Consider the following 21,492-nt stretch of genomic DNA (forward strand, 5'->3'; position numbering starts at 1 on the left):
AAAAAGTGTATGGTGCGTCATTTGTCCCCCTAACTCACGCACAAAGCGTCCATACAAAGATGGATGCAAAAAATTGGTCCTCGTAGAAGAGACCAAACGAATGGTCAAGATTTATTCTTGAAAAATATAATTTTAATCTTTAAAATTTATGTGTTGGGAAAATATATTTATACACCCCGTTTTGGTGTACTGTTTTCTTTTGAAAATTGTTGGGTGAAAAAGGGAGAAAAGGGATAGTATAATTTCAGAAATTCAAAACTTGATCCCTTATTATTTTCGGGCACACATGAGCGCTATCTCAAGACAATATTTGCCACCCTTCGATAATGTGTTTGATATGCATAAGAAACGCAATTGGTCTTTGGGATACAAGAAAATAGAGATGTCTCTTTGATGTTCGTAAACTCCATGTACTCGAGCTTGGATCCCACACACTAGACACAAGATTCCTTCTTCATTTAGTGTAGTGGTGGTTACATGCACCATCAAACGCACATGCACACGAACGCGCACGTGCATATGCATGTCGCACACTTTGTGTGCTCTGCATATATACCATCTCTCTCACCTTGTATTAAGAGTATAAGACATATGAATGCCTACTCTTAAATAGTGCTCAATTAACTCTCTCGTCTTCAATATGGACTCAAACCCACAACTTTTTTTTTACAAAAAGGTTTACTACACAAGTATTTTTCAAACCAAAATACCAACATTTTCCTTTACTGTTTCAAAATAACATGAAAAAAAAAAAAACATATTATTTACATACCATGAAAGTATCTTTCGATTTGAACTTTCACTTAGAGTGTACACCACAAAGTCCATCAAATACCGTGGTAGCTTAGAGCTTTGAACGACGTTGCTTATCTAATAAACCGGTAGTGAAACTCACAAACAATATTAAATTTTGGTGCCTTTTAGGTGCCAACACATTTTGGGCCTTATGCTTATATCCCGAATTCATAAGTGCTTTAGAGACAAGTCTCATCTCATAGGAAGAAGCCTCATTTCCACACTTAAATAGGTGTGTCTATCAAGAGTGCCCTTATATTTAAAACAATTCAACTTATATATAGCCTATAGACAACATTACCCTATTAACATACAAGTCATCACTAGACTTATCCACCGTATAGATTTTCTAGGAATGGATGCTTACAAAATTTTGTAGTCTAGTGACCAAACTAACCATATGTACAATTTGTTGTTATCAAATTGAACTTAAAATTTTTGAGGTTACAAAAGACTAGGTTGGGTTTCCACTTTGGATGATTACTCAATAGATTCTAGCTCCATTTGTTTTGACATCTTACTAATGTCATCCCTTGCAAAGCTTCTTGTCAAAGGATCAACCAAAATTTCTTTTGATATTACATATTCCACACTAATTACTCCATTTTCAATTAGCATTTTAATGAAGTTATGCCTTCTCGCAATATGTGTAGATATTTTATTATAGATATCATTAGAAGCTCTTGCAATAGTAGCTTGATTATCACAATATATTGTTATCGCATGCATTGGTTTTGGCTATATGAAAATGACACATTCTTTAGCCATTATGCTTTTTTACCAACAAAGTCTAAAACAATAATTTTGGACTCCATAATAGAGCGTGAAATACATGTTTGTTTATTTGACTATCTATTAGTGTAAACATCTATCCAGATGTTGATAGTGAATATTTGATTTCTTTGTTTCAATTAGCATCACTATAACCCTTCTAACACTTTGAGATAATACACATATTTTATGTCATAATTGATAGTTCCTTTCAAGTATCTTAGTACTCAAGATATTGCATTCCAATGTTCTTTACTTGGTCATCTTGTATATCTATTAAGTTTACTCACCACATATACCATGTCAGGCTTCTTGCTAGTTATTGCATACATTAAACTACTGATTATCCTAGCATATTCAATTTGAGATATACATCTCCCATCATTGTTCTTTAACTTAATATGAGGATCTATCGGGGTAGAGACTGGCTTACTATCAGTATGCTCAAACTTTTTAAGCATTTTCTCAATGTAGTGAGTTTAAGATTGATTTATTTTCTTTTCTCATTATTTTGATACTATCACATTAGCATTTCATAAGTCCTTCATTTCAAAGTTAGATATGAGGAATCTTTTAGTTTCCACCCACAATTTTTAGATTAGTACCAAAAATACACATGTCATCTACATATAGGCAAAATTATGACATAGTATTTAATTGCTTAATATATACATATTTATTAGCGTCATTTCTCTTAAAACTATTTAACATCGACATATTGTTAAATTTCTTATACCATTGTTTAGGTGATTGTTTAAGTCCATAAAGATATTTAACTAATTTACAAACTTTGTTCTCATGACATGGCATCACAAACCCTTATGATTGTTCTATATTTATTTCTTCATCTAAAGTCACCATTTAAAAAAACAGGTTTTACATCCATTTGATGTATGACTAAATGGATGATAGAGGCTATTACTAATAGCAATCTAATAGTAGCAATTCTTTCCACAGGTGCATATGCGTCAAAATAATTAATGCCTTCTTTTTGTTTTAATCTTTTAGTAACTAATTGCCATATATTTATTAATTGAACCATTAATTATTTTTTTTTTTAAAATATCAATTTACAACCTACGGGTTTAGAACATGGTATAAGATTTACTAATTTCCGAGTTTTATTTGCCATTATGGATTCCATTTTACTATTTATAGCTTGTCCCCAAAAAATTGCATCTTGAGATGCCAAGGCTTTACTTAGTGATGTAGATTCTTCTTCTACATTTGAGACTATAGGAATTGAATTTAGTATCTTACTAGGATTAACTTCAACTGAAAGAAGGACACGCGTGACCTAGCCGGAGTAGGTAACATTTTTTTTTTCTTTTTTCATTCTTTTTTTTTCTTCACCGTCTAGATCACTCACAAGAAGTCCTTTTACAATATAATAACTTCAAATAAAAGAAAAAAAAATAATACAATAGCATCTCAAGAACTTGAAGCCATTCAAGCCATACTTTTCATTAACAAAAGAAAAGACAACATATGCTTGAGAATAAAAGATAATAAATAAATATGAAAGAAACTAAAAGAGGGTGTCAGAGATTACCTCGATCGGGCTTTTTACACCCCACACTGAGTCACTCCTCCTCTTTTGACCGGGAAAGCAAGTTTGGACAAGTCACACTAATGGAATGTGAATCCCTTTGATCATAAACTTAAACCCTAGGTAAATTCCCTTAGCAACCTAGTTTGAGAGAGATGGATTCTCTTTTTGCTATACCCTAAAACCTTTAGCCATAAATCCATAGTTGAGAGATGAGAGAGAAAAAACTCTATAACCTAAACCCTTAACCCCTTTTCACAATGTGGGAGAGTGAGATCGAAGAGGTGGAGAGAGTGGGGCGTGCCCCTAGATGGATGAGAGAGAGAGAGAGAGAGAGAGAGAGAGAGAGAGAATTTGGTGTCGAGACTTATGGGCAAGGGATCCTTATTTTATAATGCAAAAATAGGATTTAGAGTTTCTTTAGGATTTCTATGGCCTGCCTCTTCTTGTGAATTGAATAAGAACCATTGATGATGGGTGACTTGTGGGGTGAGAGATTTCAGCTCTTCATTCCATATATGTGCCATCAACTTGCTATGGAAGGTTCTATAACTTTTATCCCCTTCTTTCCTTTGACCATTATCCCATCAATACATTAGAAATCAATATCTCCATTTTTATAAATCCAAGTTTTATACATGAAATATCCAAAAATCTAAAAATATTCAAATAATAATTCTAAAATCATATTATCATAAAATAAACACAATTAAATTCATTAGATGGGATAAGGATCCTTATGTTCTAGGAATAAACATTTGGGGCACTCCACCTTCAACCGTGAACTACGGTCCACACTTGCTTTATCAACTTACACAGTGTTTCCCATGACCCACAGTCCATGCAGAGACTCATTAGTAGAACACCAAAAAGCCTAGTCGATGAGCTAAGGGGTCGTAATATCAGTTTTGTGAATTTCAAGTTTTCCCCTAAAGACGTGTCAAGGTCACCTAGACGTGATGCGACCATGGCTCCTATGACACATAAGAGTATCTCTTGCACATGCATGAGCTTCACTTTAAAGCCTTTAATGACCACACTTACCCAACATCAACTAGATAACTATAAAAATCAGGTCCAAAGTTGTAAGATGGATCATCTCCATTTCTTTTACTTCTTCTTGGTTCTACTTTCTCATTATCGTGATTTTCTACATGTTATTCATCAACATTTTGATCATATTCATAATTATTTTCATTTGGTATGCTATTTGTTTCATCCAATTCACTTTTACAAGTGAGATTTTTTAAAAAAATCAGCATCTCTAGATTCCATTATTGTATTAGAATTTAGATCTAAAAATCTATATGCTTTACTATTTAGTAAATATCTTACAAACACACATTTAGTGGTTCTAGGACCTAATTTATTTCTTTTAGGATCTGAAAGTCTAACATATGCAAGGTAATCTCATTCTTTAAATTTTTTTTTAAAAAAGTTTTCTATTAGACCAAAGTACATAAGGGGGTTCTTTTTATATGGAATTTAATTCACAATAAAACATATAGATAATAAAGCTTCACCTTATAAATTTAATGGTAAAAAAGAAGCAATAAGCATTGTATTCACCATTTCTACTAAAGTTATCTTTTTATTTATGTTAGTCCATTTTGTTGAGGGTTATAAGAAGTAGTCGCTTGATGAATAATTCCATTATTTTCGTAAAATTTATTAAAGTCATTTGATCAATACTCTCTATCACTATCACTTCTTATAATTTTAATTTTCTTACTAAGTTGATTTTCAACTTCTGCTTTGAAAACTTTAAATTTTTCAAAAGTCTCATCTTTATGTCTAAGCAAATAAATATAATCAAATCTCAAAAAATTATCAATGATAACATATCTTTTACCACCTCTAGTTAGAATATTATTTAAACCACATACATCACTATGTATAAATTCTAACAATTCACTATTTCTTTTGATTGAAGGAAATGCTTTTCTAGTTATTTTAGCTTGTGCACATACTTCACATATTTCCTTAGACAAATCATCATAATTAGAAACCAATCCTAATTTAACCAAAGATTTAATAGAAGCATAATTAATATGTCCTAATCTACCTTGCCACACATTACAAGAAATCACAATATAAGTACATGACTTACTTATTTCATTAACTAAATCAAACTTAAATATCCCATTATAAGAGTATTCTTGCCAACAAATACACCATTTTTTGTCAAGATGAGTTTACTAGACCCAATGACCATTTTAAAGGTGTTTTTTTTTTTTTTTGATAACCCATTTTAAAGGCTCTCTTGTTCAAGATACATCTTGATACAATGTTTCTTTTTATATCCGGTATGTAATAAACATTTTCCAAGCTAAGAACGTTGCCCAAACTAAATTTTAGTTCCACTGTACCATTTTCAAGCATTTTTGTCATCTCCAAGTTGAACCGAATTTCCATCACCCATTGGTTCAAAGGTCTCAAACATATCTCAAGAGTTAGACACAAGAATGGTAGCGCCAATATTGACCCACCATCAATTATCTTTATAGATCATGTTTACTTCTATGACTATTGCTACAAAATTTATATCAGTGATCATGTTCACTTGGTCTCTAGGCATTTTGAGCCATTTCTGGTGTCGATACTCTCATGAATAATGACTCAATTTTCCATATACATAACAAGAGGCTTTACTTTTATTTTTGTTGGCATAAAACTTCTTATCCTTTTCATTATGGACCTTGGAAAAGAAAGCATTCTTGTTATATGGAGCACTTATTTTTGCTTAACAAGGTTTTCCTTAGTATGAACATTTATAGTTTCATCTTTCTTTTCCTAAAGTCTATTATCTTCTTCAATTCCAAGAGGTTTTTGAAGTTGAACTAAATCACGGTCCACTTTATTATGTTTCATTTTATTTTGATACTCTTTCCATGATGGGGTTAACTTGTGAATTATAGTGCTTACTAGAAAAAATTCATCTAATAAAATTACACAATATTTAAGTTCATTGACTACAAGTTGTAATTCATATACTTGAGAAAGAATTGACTTGTTTTCAATAAATTTAAAGTCTAAAAAATTAGAAATGAGAAGTTATTTGTCACCAAATTCTTCAGTGAGCTATTTGGTTTCAAGAAGCTTCCATAACTCTCTTGCTGTAGTAATTGATGCATACATGTCATATATCTGATTTATAAAAGTATTGAGGATGTGATCTTTGTAAATGTAGTCATCATCCATCCATCTTTTGTATGCTTGAATTTGCTCATCGGTTGAATCATCAGATAGTGGTGGTGTTGCAGGCATAGATTCAGTGACTATGTAAGCCACCTTGAGTGTAGCAAGGAAGAAGGTGAACTTTTGTTGCAATCTTTTGAAATTAACCTTGTTGAAACGCTTGAGTCTTATAAAATTGTGGTTCATGACTTTCAAAGAAGCCATGACAGTCTTCTTGTTTTCACCTATAAAATATCGCCTAGAATTGTTGGAAAATTGGTGGTTCAATAGGGACAAAAAGAAGTACAATTTCATAAATTTGAAGTTTGATCCCTTATTGTTTTTGGGCACGTAGGAGCACTATCTCAATATGATATTTACTCCCCTTCGATACTGTATTTGGTGTGTATAAGAAAGGCAATTTGTCCTCAGTACAGGAAAACAAAGATGTCTCTTTTGATGTTCCAAAGTTCTATACAGCCGAGCTTAGAACCCACACACTAGACACTAGAGTCTTGATATTTTAGAGAGAAAAATGAGCAAAGAGGGACAGAGAGATTAGTCCACTGGTTTTGCTCCAAAGCTCTATACAGCTGAGCTTGGAACCCACACACTAGACACTAGAGTCTTGATATTTTAGAGAGAAAAATGAGCAGAGAGGGAGGGAGAGATTAGTCCATTGGTTTTGCTCCCAGGTATGGAAAAGAGGGCCTTTATTATAGAGCTATAAGAAGGCAGCCTGTAGTGGCGGTTACATGCAACAACAACAACTATAAGTTGCATGGACCCCTTTAAGGGACTATATTTTAGGTATGGAAAGAAGGGCCTTTATTATAGAGCTATAAAGAGGCAACTTGTAGTGGCGGTTACATGCACCAACAACAATTATAAGTTGCATGGACCCCTTTAAGGGACTATATGTTAAGTGCAAAGTGCACCATCAAGCGCCCTTGCATCCTCTTACATACACACGCACATGCACACATGTGCGTCACATACTAGACGTGATGTGCATATGCACTATCTTTCTCTCACCTCGTACTAAGATTATAAGGTATGAGAATGCCTATTATTAAATACAGCTCAATTAGCTTTCTCCTTGTCATTGTGGGATAAAAAACCCACAACTTTCTTTCTCTACAACATGCAGCTTAGAAAAACCATAAAACCATATTGTTATTTTGAATTACACACAAGTATTTTTCAAAACAAAAAATATTAACATACCTTCCCTCTCTTCTCGCTACCCCACCTCCTCCATCTCTCTACAAAAACACTTTCTTTTTCCTCACCCCATAATCCCCACATAACCCCCTCCTTTCTCCAACAACTCATAACCCCTCCTTGCTGCTCTGAAAGCTCACCGAACCCTTTAGGCCTCCGAGTCCTCGCATTACCCTCTCCAAAGCTTCAAAGACAATCAAGTGTCTTAGATAAGCAATAGAGGTTCACGATGGTCTCCCAACATATTCATCCCCACAGAATATGCAAGACTTTGTTAAATATTACAGGGGTATATGACATAGTTATAATTAGGGCGTACCAAAGTAAAATTTATGCTAAATAAATTGTGATTCTAGCCTTAGTCATGAACTAATTTATGAGATGCACAGACAAACCGAGATCATCAAAAAGTCTTTTACTTGGTTTAAAGTTCAAACAAATTTGAACAGTATGATTTGGAGGAGAAATCTCTAAAAAAGAAAGATTAAAATAGAGTAACACTAAAACCAAACACTCAATAACCTAACAAATCTTCCTCAAATCCATAGATATCTCAAAAGAGATCATAAGGAATCTTTTAAGTTTATCTATGCCAAAAGTCTTATTTAGGAATGAATATTATATATTTCTCTATTTTATGTATCATGCTTTAGGAAGTTTGACATGCCTGTATATGACCTGTTTGAGGTCATCAAATAAGATAAGATCATTTGGATGATCCAAAAGGCCAGCTTTTGAAGGATTGATGGTATTTGGCATCAATAAAATGACAAGACTTTAGAATAGGATTATGTGGTCACAGTCCCTCCAACCCAACAATCACTTAAGAAGCTCAACTATAACTGAACTCCTAAAGAGAGCATGATCCTGCTGATTTTGGTGGCAATGACTAATGAGTGAAGGGGACACTGTTATGTATTGTTTGGCTAAATTGGCTTTTCCAGGAAACAAAAAAAAATTTGCCAGATAAAGGATTCGGAAAATACAAATTACAAACTAAACATAGGTGGAAGCACAAGCTATTCTGGTCAGGAAGTAAAACTATCTTGGAAGTTTTCCCAAGTCAAATGTTATCAAGTCCAACTCATATTGTCATCAGCTGACTTCGGCGAGATAATAGATCCCTTGGTGAATCGAAACCGTCATTATGAGCTCTTGATCAATACTGTTCGTGCATCCAAGAAGGCTAATTTGGTGGCAAGTCATTCACCAAACTTGTTGGAACAAAGAAGAGAATTGGGCTGTTGGGATTTTTGGCCCCAACAAGGTTACATCATTTTCATAATTCTCTGTAATTGTCACTATCATCTGAGAAAAATATTCATTATTAAAAGATAAAGAAAAATGCACGTAAACCAGGACTTTTAGTTCAATAGATACTAAGATTCAGAATAAAAAGATGTGCATTCCCTCAGAAAGTGATCTCATGTAAGTGGACCATCGAGTAGAAGGGCTAAACAGCTTCACTGGTGTAGAAACAATAAGGTGGTATATGATTCGGAGATTCCAGCATTTTCTCAGTCAGGTCCATCCAGAGAAAACTTAGTTTTGTGATGACGAGAATTTTTGTCAGCTAGATTTGGAGGAAAGAACCCATCAAAAAGTTTGATCATCTCCCTAGTTCATCATCATCATCATTTGAGCCTTATCCCAACTAATTTTATTTAGGGTGGGCTACATGAATCATGTTCAGTCACTTCGCCCTATCAAGGGTGATACCCTCAATCAGACTATAGGTCACCATATCTTTTCGTAGTACTTCCATCCACATCGTTTTGAGCCTTCCCCCTATCTTTTTAGCGCTTTCCAATTGAACCAACTCGTCTGTCCTAGTTACGTCATAAAAATAAAATCTTGATGATTAGCAACTCTAAGCATAGCTCATGTTTTTTAAAGATGAGGAAGAGACAATGTAGCATCACTTCGACGATAGTAGACATAGACAAGAGATTTGGAAAGAAATGGTGGTATTTTTTAGTTTTTCAGCGTTAAATATATTTTATCCTCTTTCTCGAAGTAACATGCAACAACTATATGGAAAGAAATGGTGGTCTATTGTATCTTCTTGTCTACATCCACCTCCCCTCTTCCCCTTACTTTACTATTTCCCTCTGCCTTCTCTCCCCTCTCTTCCTTCTTCTCCTCTTTCCTTGCCTTGCTACTATGTATGCCTCTTATTCTTTTTATCACCCTTAGATGCCTTTATGGCTGTTTGAACTACTCTCTAAACCACCTATTTCAACCCTTTCCCCCTTATCTGAGAGAACAAGGCTCTCAACCCCTGGTACACCTCTGATGGAATAGCAACTCGAAGGAAGGCTGCCTGTCGCCCCTCTAGACCAATGAGCAAGATAGTCTAACCAAACGCTAGACTTCCTCTACACTTGTAGCAGGTCCAGCAACGGTATCCTCGAACATCCACAACTTCAGATCGAGAGCTAGCAAATTTCTCCCAAACAACACCTACTTTTCCCTCTAACCCCTGTCCCTATATTTCTTTTCTGAGTTGGCAATGGCAAACTGTAATGAGACTACCTCAAATGCTTACACTTTTGCTCCCGCTGTAATAGAGCTCTCAGTAGCATCTTGTACTTAGTCTTTTCTCTTTCTCCCCCGTGAGCATTCTTGCTCTTTCTGTTCGTTTTGAATGTATTTTGAGCACCCAATATGAGGGATGCCAATGCGTCTTCATGTAAATATCTTTTTTATTAATACTAAAGTAAACCTTCTCAAAAAAAAAGAAAACAAAAAAACCAAAAAAAACAACTATTCGAAAACCAAGAGGTAAACCTTTGGCGGTTCTGTTTCATGGACTACTATTTGGATGACAAGAAAAGAAATGAACAGTGGAATCCATTGTCAACGACATATTAATTAAGGATACACATTTTCCGCCGTTTTGGGCAACCACAGAGGGGCCACAATGTAGAGAGGCAAACTCCATCCCTATGAATAAATTTTTTTAAATCTTAGCTCTAGCACTGAAGACAATCCAAGTTGGGCGTGTAGGAAGAGTTGTTGCTGAGAAAAATGGCAAACTGCAATAGTTTTACATGGGAACCTTAAGGGAATGGATACTCCACTTGTGTAGAAGCAACTGCACAGGAAGTTGGTAATAATAATTTGGAGACTAGTTTCATTTAAGCCATGTATAATCAAGGAGAAGTTACCAAAACAATTAGAATGGGAATTTTGAATACCAACAAGCATTTCATGAGCTATGCAAACTTTTCTTTCTTAATATAGAACCGTCAATAGGAAGTGCATCAAGTTGCCTAAATACAATTTATTCTAGCTTTTGGACAATACCAAGGATACTAGTTAACCTTGAGGGTATGTTTGGTTCATGCGTAAATATTCCTCGGAAAATATTTACATATGTAAATCGTGTTTCATACGTTTCATTCGTGCAAATGAATATACAAATAAAATACCTAATAAAAGCTTTTACCATGAAATAGCGGTAAGAATAAATTTACACCTATTGAGGTGGAGAAACATTCCCCCTGCATTTGTTTTCACATGCAGACACACTATTCACTATTTACTATTTACAATATAATATATTATTATAATATTTTATTTATATAAATTATATATTTAATATATAAATTATATTTCAATAATAATAAATATAATATATATATATATATTCTATTTAATATATAAATTATATTTAATATCAATATATTTCAATATATATATATATATATATATATATATATATATAGTATTGGCCGACAAAGCACCTTATAAGCATGAAGCCATTGTCCTTACAAGCCCCTTCAAAGCAAATGCCTTTGAGAAGCGAATGACTTGGAAGCTACAGGTCCTTCTACTAGGTAAGCAACAGGCCATAGAATCCCCTTCGATGCTTTATTATAATATTTTATTTATATATAAATTATATATTTAATATATAAATTATATATTTAATTTATAAATTATATTTCAATAATAATTTATATATAATATGTATAATATTTATAGTATAATATATAATATAAATATCATATATAATATAATATTTTATATTATAATAAATATTACATTATATATTATATATATAATACAAATGTACATTAATAAAATAAATATAAAATACAATATATTATATATTATATGTTATATGTATTATATATTTATATTTATGTTATTAATATATATCTTATATATTTCTTATATTGTATATAATATATAATATATAATATTTATATTATATTATATTATATTATAATATAGTATTTATATATGTTTAAGTACTATAATAAATTTGTAATAACATATATTATTTATAATATAATATATAACAAGTAATATTATTAACATAATAAGTAATATTATTATTTATAAGTCATGTATATTATATATTATTATTTATTTTATATATTTAATGTAATAATATATATTATTTCTTATACTATATAATGTATATATATTTTATATTATATATATTATATTATAAGGGGTCATCACTTGGTGTGATAGTTAAAGGCTCGGGCAGCCAACGCAAGAGCAAGCATTCGAGTCTTGAGAGTGGCCGCTTTGTGCATAAGCCAAAGGTTAGGACCGTTTCCAACCTACCCCTCCCGAAACCCTATTTAGGCGGGACCAGCACCGGGTTACGGCCCTTTATATAATATTATATATATTTAATTAATATAATATATTTATAAAATATATAATGATATGTACTATTATTTATAAAATAATATATAATAAGTATTATTATTTATAAATAATATATACTAAGTATTACTATTTATAAGTAATATATAATAAGTACTATTATATATAATATTTTAAATATATTTATATTATGTTGGACATTATATATGGAAAAATTTTATACATAGTTGAGGCTCTAACAATCAAATTATTTATGTATTGTATCTAATTTAGAACAGAAATAATTGAATTCAGAAATTCATTTTATAAATTAATTAATTATAGAATTTATTTTCTTAATAGATCTATTCTTCTATTATCCCTTAATATATATATATATATATATATATATATGAGTAATGATCCTATGAGACCCTCCCACACCCATGTGTATAGGATCCCAAAGGATTATCAATAAATTTGACACAAATCTCTATAAAAGTCACTCATGTGATAATTTTTCTAGAGATGTGTGAGAAATTTAATGGTGATCTTTTAAGGTCCTACACACATGGGTGTGGGAGGGTCTCATAGAATCATTACTCTTATATATATATATATATATATATATATATATATATATATATATATATATATATATATATATATATATATATATATATATATATATATTATTTATTTATTTATTATATTATTACACTTTGCTTGTTGAATGTGCTACCAAACTTGGTAAAAAAAATCAATATGTAAATATTTACATAGATAAAGTACTTACGTATGGAAAAAGTTTATATAAAGTTGCAACCTTAACATGTATATAAATATTTCCTTGGAAATATTTATAAATATGTATAAAGTACTTTACATATGTAATGCACGAACCAAACTTACCCTGAAAAATATCGCAAATGTGGGTTTCGGTGATCTACGGTAGATCATCTACCTCAGAAATTACCATATAAGGATTTGGAACATATGTTATGCCCCACTCTAAGTATGATATCCTGTCCTTTTGTATCATTCATGATCAAAGTTGGGAACCCAAATGGAAGAGTTGATGCGCCAAACAAATGGAAATAGAAACTTAGACACTCAAATCTGGGTCCCCATCATTCTAAAGCCAGAATCCATATCTGCCCATAGGGGTCAAGCAAAATAATAGTCCTTTTTTATTGTTATATATGAGAAAAGGACTGTGATTGCTAGGGAAATACAGATCCCAGATGCATGTTTCTCATTCCATTTCTCTCCTTTAGATTATCCTTCTAAGCTTTGTTGAGAGCTTTGTATGTTGCCCCATCGACAATTTCAACGTGCCAATATTTTGATATACTAAAAGGCCCTAACCAGTGTTGGTTCCGCCTAAACAGGATCCCGGGAAGGGTGGGCTGGAAACGGTTTTAACTTTTGGTTTATGCATAAAGTGGTTGCTCTCAGGACTTGAACCAGTGCTATTGTGCTCGCTATCGAGCCTTTTATTGTCACACCCAGTGACGGCCCCTTAATGATAAAAAATAATTCCATTGAACTCTGATAATTTGGGGAATTCAAGCTGAATGAATCTGCTTCTAGATGCCATAAATTTGTGTTTCAAATCAAATCATCAAAATAAATAAAAAGTACTATTCTAGGATAGGTATCAAACTCGCATATTGGAAAAAATTCCAGGCAACAAGTTTCGTAACCTACAAATGAAGCTGGAATTTGTTCAAATATTTACACTGCATCATCAGTCACAGACTCTACCATTAGCCCCACGACTAATCTTGAAAGCGAAAATAATGTTACTCATAAATGAAGAATGGGGCTCGCCCAAATATCCTAGAAACACAAATTTTTCTATTTCCTAGGAATCTAGGTTACATCAAATTTCAACGAAAGTTTGGTTCATATACCGCATGAAAGAATTCTATACAATTACAAGCATAGTTCAAAAAATTGACTTGGCCAAAATACTTGGGCCCGGACCGAGGTGATTTACTTGGGCGAGTCCGAGTCCAACCCCTTTTTTTTGTTTTTTTTTTCCTAAGAAAATAAAACTAAAATTAAATTATATATAATAAAAATGCCATTTTTTGTTGTGGGTTTTTAAGTACCTTGTAAAAAAGAAAAAGTTTATATAATGTTGCAACCTTATGATGTAGAGCTATGGATGCACCTCAAAATTCCATTAGACAAGGTAGTTTTTAATGTTGAAAAACCCTGATCATTTCGACATCGAGATGTATGACGATGAAAAATTAAAAGATTTTAAATCTAAAAAATAATGCATTTTACAACATAGTATCTACACCGTCCATTTTCAAGATTTTGATATGTTTATAGATCTACTTGATTTTAACCATTTTTAAAAATTTAAATTTTATAATTAGATATAAAAATAGATTTTGAGATAATCCTAAGAATATTTTATATCAAAATTATATACCATGATAAAATTTAAAGGCGCACTTTGCTACGGATGCATCTCTATGCAACTGCACCCATATAAAGGCGCCATATAAGTAACAACGAAAAACACGCTTTTACATATCTGATTTAAGTTGGACGTTTTAATATAATGAAACTAAACGGGCATCGCCCAAGTTACCTGGGCCGAGTTTCAGATTACAAGAAAGAGAGTTAACTACTTCAGAAACGGTAGATGTGACATTAGCATAGCTCAGCTCCTCCATAAAATGTCCAATAAAATGGTGCAATTTCTAATGTTTGCTCATAAGAAATCTATTTCAAATCACTGTAGCACATGAACCAGAAAAAAAAAAAAAAACAGCTTGAGAGAGAAAGAGAGAAAAATCAGAGCATTCCTAGACAAAGAAATGGCTCACATTGATCAAAAGAAAAGAGAAACATACCACCTGATTTTCTACAAGAGTGAGAGATATTGGTGTGTTTGTATATGGCACTGTGACCTGCATTTGAAGATGGGTAGTTTCTCCCTCTCTCTCTACCAAATGCGTCCCCCACCTCTCTCTCTCTCTTGCTCTCTTTCTCTGCTTCACTTTGACATCACCAAAGCTCGACGCTTCTCAAATTTTCAAGTTCAAAGATTACATTCCGCGGATTACACTCCCTACCTCGGCTAGAAGCATGTTAGAGACGGACATGAAAATGGACTTTCAGGTGAGGGAATACTTTTACAGTATGATCCTACCGAGGGAGCACGCTATACAAGTAGGGCTTCCTCTCCCAATATTTTATGCCGTGCAATGGCGATGGCGATGGCAATGGAAAAATGTTATTTTATTGCATAGAAAGTAAAACAGAGAGACGACAACGACGATAGCACCCACCCCTCACCTGCTAGTCTTTGGGCGTCACCGATCGCAGCCCTCTGTCTCTCCCAGAAATCCCAAAATTCCAATGCAGAGGAAAAGAAGGCCGCCCAAAACCATTGAGAATGGGTACCGCCAACGCCGCTGAAACACAAGACTACGATCGATTGGCCGAGCTCCGAGCCTTCGACGAATCAAAGATCAGCGTCAAATGCCTCGTTGACTCGAATTCGCCTTCCATCCTCACGAGTCCCGTGCTATTCCCACAGTCGCTCCCTGCCCTGCGGCCCCGATTCCAACTGTTGATCTCTCCACCCCTCATGCTATTGCGGCCGCTCAAATCCACCAAGCCGCATCGTCCTGGGGCTTCTTCTACCTCATCAACCATGGAATCAATTCCAACCTTCTTCAAGCTACGATCGATTCAATGAGAGCCTTTAATGAGCAGCCGCATGCCGAAAAGGCCCCTTACTACACACGAGACCATACAAAAGGGGTGGCCTTTGCGAGCAATTTCGATCTGTACCGGAGCAAGGCGGCAAGCTGGCGCGACACACTACTGGTGAACCTGGGTCCGGTGCCTGTGGACCCTTGGTCCGTGCGGGAGCCCTGCCGTGCGCCTCTTCTTGAGTGGGCACAAGAGGCTACCGTGGTCGCGGAGACCCTGATGGGTTTATTATCAGAGGGTTTAGGGTTAGGGTTTGAGTTTTTGAAGGGGATTAGTGGGTTGGAGGGGAGGCGACTGTTAGCTCACTACTATCCTTGGTGTCCTGAGCCGGAGCTGACGGTAGGTTTGGTTGGGCACTCGGACCCTGGGCTGCTGACGGTGCTGCTCCAAAACCAGGTGGGCGGACTCCAGGTGCTCAACGGCGAGGAGTGGGTCGATGTGCGGCCGGCGCCCGGTGAGCTTGTGGTCAATTTCGGGGACTTGCTACAGGTTAGTAATCTGAAGAGCATTTCCGTTGTAATTTTTTTTCCGGAAAATTTCGTGTATATCTCGATCATCGAGTAGGACCCTCTCCTACTAATGTATGTAGGACCTTAGGATCATCATTAAAGATAGTACGAATTTTTAAAAAAGTATAATGGTTAGATTTGACTTTTCTATAGATCCATGTCATATTAATTGATAATATTTTGAGATCTTACACACATGAATAGAAAAATATCTTATAGAATCATTTTTCATAACTCTAATTTTTTTCAAAAAATAAAATCAACTAAACAGGGAATTAGAATTTCGAATTAAAATAAAGACGTCATGTTTCGAATCCCTTGTGCCGGGGCCACGTAATCGAGTCTTATAAAGACTTAATTTTGTCCTTTCGAATTGTACAAAAGTGGTTCAATCTAATAAGAGTGTCTAAATCAAATGGAAAGAAATTACACACCCTCAAATTACTTCTTAAGATCTCAACACACTAGCATTATCATCCAAAACAGAATGTAAAATGTTTGAATCGAGTCGAATAAAAAACAAGAGAGTTATGGCCAAACTACACACAGTGATCCCTCGGACCACCAAAACAGTATTGTATGGAAAGATTATGAACTCCTATAGGTAAAAACGTGATGAAAAGTTCTGTGACACTCTGAAACTAAATTATTTGATGGATATTATGCATGATCATGGATTCTCATGCATATAGGCTATAACTCATGAAGGACCACACTATGAATAAGCGTGACGAAAAAGATTATCAAATGGGGATTCTAAGATCAATGAAACTTTTCTAAATTCAAAATTCTAACAACTATAAATGCCAAAGATATGATCTTCTTAGAAACTAAAATTCAATGGAGTTTACCTAAATAAATGCACACTATGGACTTAAGTATAAGAAAGGAGGACCACCATCAAGATCACTATTAATGGAACTCTAAAAGCTCTCTCTCTTCAATTTTCTCTTACAAAACCTCAGAAGAAGGAGGGGAACAACAATTTTCCAAAATGGTTCAAGAGTTGATATCGTTAGGGTTTGAGATCTCATGATGTGTTTTTATAACATGGGATTCAATCAACACCTTTGATATATTAATTCAAAGGCACGTGACAGCTAATGTACCTAACTACGCATCCCCATCCAACCACTAGAATGAAGGGATGAGATTTCACACCATTATCACGCACCCTAATATTAAGTTATGTCACTTTATCATTTTGTCCTTGGTCCATGTTTTTGTTCCAATTGTATCCAATATGGCCTTACAAAAAGACCCTTAGTTTTTTTTAATAATATATTAAAGTAGATAACCACAAAAGCTAAAGGGCAAAGGAGTAATTGGTAAAGCTCATACATGTGGAGATATTCTTCTTTATGAAAGCCAATCACTTTGTAGATCTAAAATTTCAAACCAATCAAATTAAATATATTTTTCAACTCAAATTTGAAAATACATTTTCTCTATAATATCAAATAAATAAATAAATTAAACTTCACACATGCCATGCATGATCCATATGTGAGTTAATTAAGACATGTGATAAAAATAGGGCCTTAATTTATAACATTATATAACAAAATACAACAATATATAACAAGATACAATAACACAACTCCTTATAAAACAAGTAACCAAATGCCAATCTAATCCCCCGCTTAGGGATCAGTGCCCAGCTGGACGGCGATCCTAGAGTGAGGTGTGGGGTGTCGTGTGGCAGCCCTAACGCCACATGGCACTGTCAGGTCAGGATTAAAGTGGAATTTGAGCCAAACAATATGAAAACCCTTATTTTTTTAGCAAATAAAATTTCGAAAAATTATCTAAAATTCACAATGAATATTTAAAGTATTTTTTTTAGCAATTTATTAGGTATTTCTCATCATTATAAAATCAGACAAAAAGTATAGTGAGATCTCAGGCTAATAACAATTGGTATCAGAGCTAGGCTCATTTACGGCTTTTTTTAAGGTCTTTAGAGGGATTATAGAGTGCCAAAGAGGAACCCATGACAGTCCGATCAATACTCACCGAATTGTTTAAGGAGGAGAGGTTCAATGAAATCAACTTCTCTTAATGGAGAAGGAAATTTGGTTATGTGTTTCATGAAGATGGTCTATTGCCATTATTGACTTTTAGACCACCTAATCCGCCCACAATCAATGCTCCTCAAGTTGTTAAGGATGCATATGAGACATGGCATAACAAAAACCAAAGTATCATGAATATTATTTTTGTAACCATGAGTGATTCCTTTGTTAAGGAGTATGAGAATTCCAAATGTGTCAAATATATGATAGATTATTTTATAGTAGACCCTCTTTCCGTTTTTCTTTTCAGCAGCATAAAAAACCATAAAGATTTCACCATACCCCATCATCTCTTATCTCCTTCTTTTATTGACTTTTGATTATACCAACAAATCTTTTATACCATTTCAACCCAAAAACTTTTTTAATGGGTGGAAAGAAAAAAAGAGGGAATTTTTATGGTAAAAAGTAAATAAAAGAGGGAGATAAGAGATGAGCGGTTCGGTAAAATCCTTAAGGATTTCCTTATGCCGCTAGAAAGAAAAACGGAAAGAGGTTTTACATGAAATAATATGATGAATTAAGCTTCTATACAAAATTTTCCCCCTTTTTTTTAGAGGTTATTAATTTCAAGAGAGTTTCAGTTGATTATTTATTTATTGAAAACTTAAAGGGAGTGGGGCTTTTCTATGGTTCCCCTAATGCATAAAACTTATATAATTCCCATATCTAACGGTCCATTCTGAAAGCTTCAAGGTGAATTTTGGTAATTATATTTTATCGAAAATTCTTTTTAATAGGTTTTTTTTAGATGCCCCACATTGAGAAGATGACTTGTACCGAATTCCATATTCAAACAATTTATAAAAGCAAAATTAAAAATAAAATACTATGAGGCGTTGGATCTTGATCAAACAGTCAGTGGCTCACTTGATCTAAATTGGACAACTGGATGGGAGGGGAAGTATATATCTCATATATGACTGTTTGATCTAGATCCAATGCCTCAGGATTTTACTAACACCCTCTCTCCCCCAATAACTTTCTAAAACACTAAAAAAGTACATTTTTTTCAACTAACCCCAAATTCGAAAGGGTGTAGTTTGTATAGAGTCCAACTCTAAACAATCAAAATAAAGCGCACCTTCAAATAGTGTCTAGAAATGTGGTTTTAATACTAGAAATCCTTGTGATTGTCTTAAAATATATTTCCATATTTAATTATAAAATTTAAAGCTTAAAAAATAGTTTAGATAGAGCAGATCTAAAAAAAATTGAAAATCTTGAAAATTGACGGTCCAAAATTACGTTACAAGATGTGCTATTTCTAAAACTTGAAATGTATTTTTTTCTCATGTCCATGTATCTTGATGTCGAGTTGATCAAATTGAGGATATTTGGGCATCAAACAACATCTTATAGTGAAATTTTTGATGTGGGCTCTAATTTGATTGTTTAAAGCCTCGGCTCTTTATAAACTTTTCCAATTCAAAAAGGTACTTTTTTTACCAAAACACCCTTGTTTTTTAGAGCAAATTATGTATGGGATTACCATTTGCTATCTCATTTGTCCAAGATTATGAGCCCCACCCCACGGCATTTTTTTCCCCTAAGTTGTCCCTTGTCAGGCAGTAAAAACATTGGACATAGGGGCTATTTTTCTGCAATCACTAATGCTGTCAAATGATCGCATTACCTAACGGCTCGTGTCCTTTTAAGTGAAGTGTTCTTTGCCTATTTGGTATCCTCAAAAGCCATCGAGCCCTTTCTTCATGTCATTTCTCTTCTTTCACTCGCTCTCTCTTTTCTCTTTATCTCTCTACAACCTTCGAGCCCTCTCTCTCTGCGGAGCAAGTATCTGAAGCCACAACCTCTCAGATTTGGCCTGCTAATTAGGTATGTTTAATAGATTTGAAATTTTGGTATGGTTTTAAAGGTATTTTACAATATTAAATATTTACTTGAATCTCAAGTTAAATTAAGATTTCATTGGCTTATAAAAGGTTGGATATCATAGTTTAGAGGATATGTTATTGGAATAAATTTTATTTTATCAAAGAAGAAAGTTATTCTTCTCTTGGCGTAATTTATGGCCACGTTCTTTCTCTCTTCTTACTGATTTTATTTTTTCAAGGTTCATGAGAACGATGGATTCAATATCTCACCTTTCCTTTCTGCATCAAGTGGTATTAGAGCATGGTTCGAGGACAGCTGGAGATTGCGATGGCTTGTCGTGGAGGTCTTAGCTGTAGGGGTACTGATCTGATCTAACTACACTAGGAAATCAACAACTTGACAGAAAAGGTTACAGAGTAATTGCTGCGCAAGCGGTGCCAGCAAAAGCATGCCCTAAACAAAGAGAAACCTACATTGATATATCCAAATCGTGAGGGTTTTTATGGAGATTGACACAAATCAAAGTTTGACTCAAAGTTGGAATGGAATGATGAAGCTGCCTTCAACCACCCGTTCTATGCACGTTGGGAGCCTCATGTTCGGGAGAATAAATCATGGGATTTAGTTGATCTATATGATTTGAAGGAAAACGAGATTGATCTTAGTGTAGGTTGTATCGAAAGTCAAAAGATTGTAGATTGGGATTTGCCACCAATTTTCAATACATACGTAGATGATAAACAAGATTTTGGAAGAGATCTTATCTCTTATGGTGATCAAGATTTCGTGAGGGAACCGATCTTTGACGAAGAAAAAGATGAAGATCTGAAACATCAAGGAGATTTAGGGCATTGGAATCAGAGTAGCGCTATGGAAATGTGGTCGACTCAGAATCAACAAATTGTGGCCCTGTTTTTAGAAAGTGATCAAATAGATGTTGAGAAAACTTCTAAAGGTCTGACAATTGAGTTTGACGTATTTTACATAATTTCTAATGGGAGTTTACAAATAATTGAATTTGATAAACTTGCATGGATTCCTCATTATCCCTATCAAGACCCATTTATTGAGAAATTTTTTTTTACCTAAAATATTATTTGAGCCGACAAAGAAAAAGAAGATCAAATATTTACTTGAATTTCAAGTTAAATTAAGGTTTCATAGGCTTATAAAAGGTTGGATGTCATAGTTTAGTAGATATATT

The 21,492-nt window shown here is 33.8% G+C and overlaps 1 protein-coding gene across 8 annotated transcripts in view; it reads left to right on the top strand.

Moving 5' to 3' along the window:
* The first annotated feature begins 14,155 nt into the window (after positions 1-14,155).
* Positions 14,156-21,492, top strand: part of LOC18433319 (1-aminocyclopropane-1-carboxylate oxidase homolog 6-like) — a 34,061-nt gene continuing 26,724 nt past the window's right edge. For 5 of the 8 annotated variants that reach the window (XM_088862877.1, XM_088862898.1, XM_088862888.1 and 2 more), the window contains exon 1: positions 14,156-16,357. In XM_088862877.1, the coding sequence (XP_088719003.1) occupies positions 15,848-16,357 (510 nt within the window). In that variant the 5' untranslated portion in view covers positions 14,156-15,847. Of the gene's footprint in view, positions 16,358-20,526; positions 21,315-21,492 lie in introns of those variants that run through there. The other 3 variants (XR_016052741.1, XR_016052742.1, XM_088862879.1) reach the window with 2 other exon arrangements.

This window comes from Amborella trichopoda, chromosome 1 (assembly GCF_054954075.1).
Source record: "Amborella trichopoda isolate Santa Cruz 75 chromosome 1, AtrichopodaSantaCruz75HAP2 v2.0, whole genome shotgun sequence".
Lineage (NCBI taxonomy): Eukaryota > Viridiplantae > Streptophyta > Magnoliopsida > Amborellales > Amborellaceae > Amborella > Amborella trichopoda.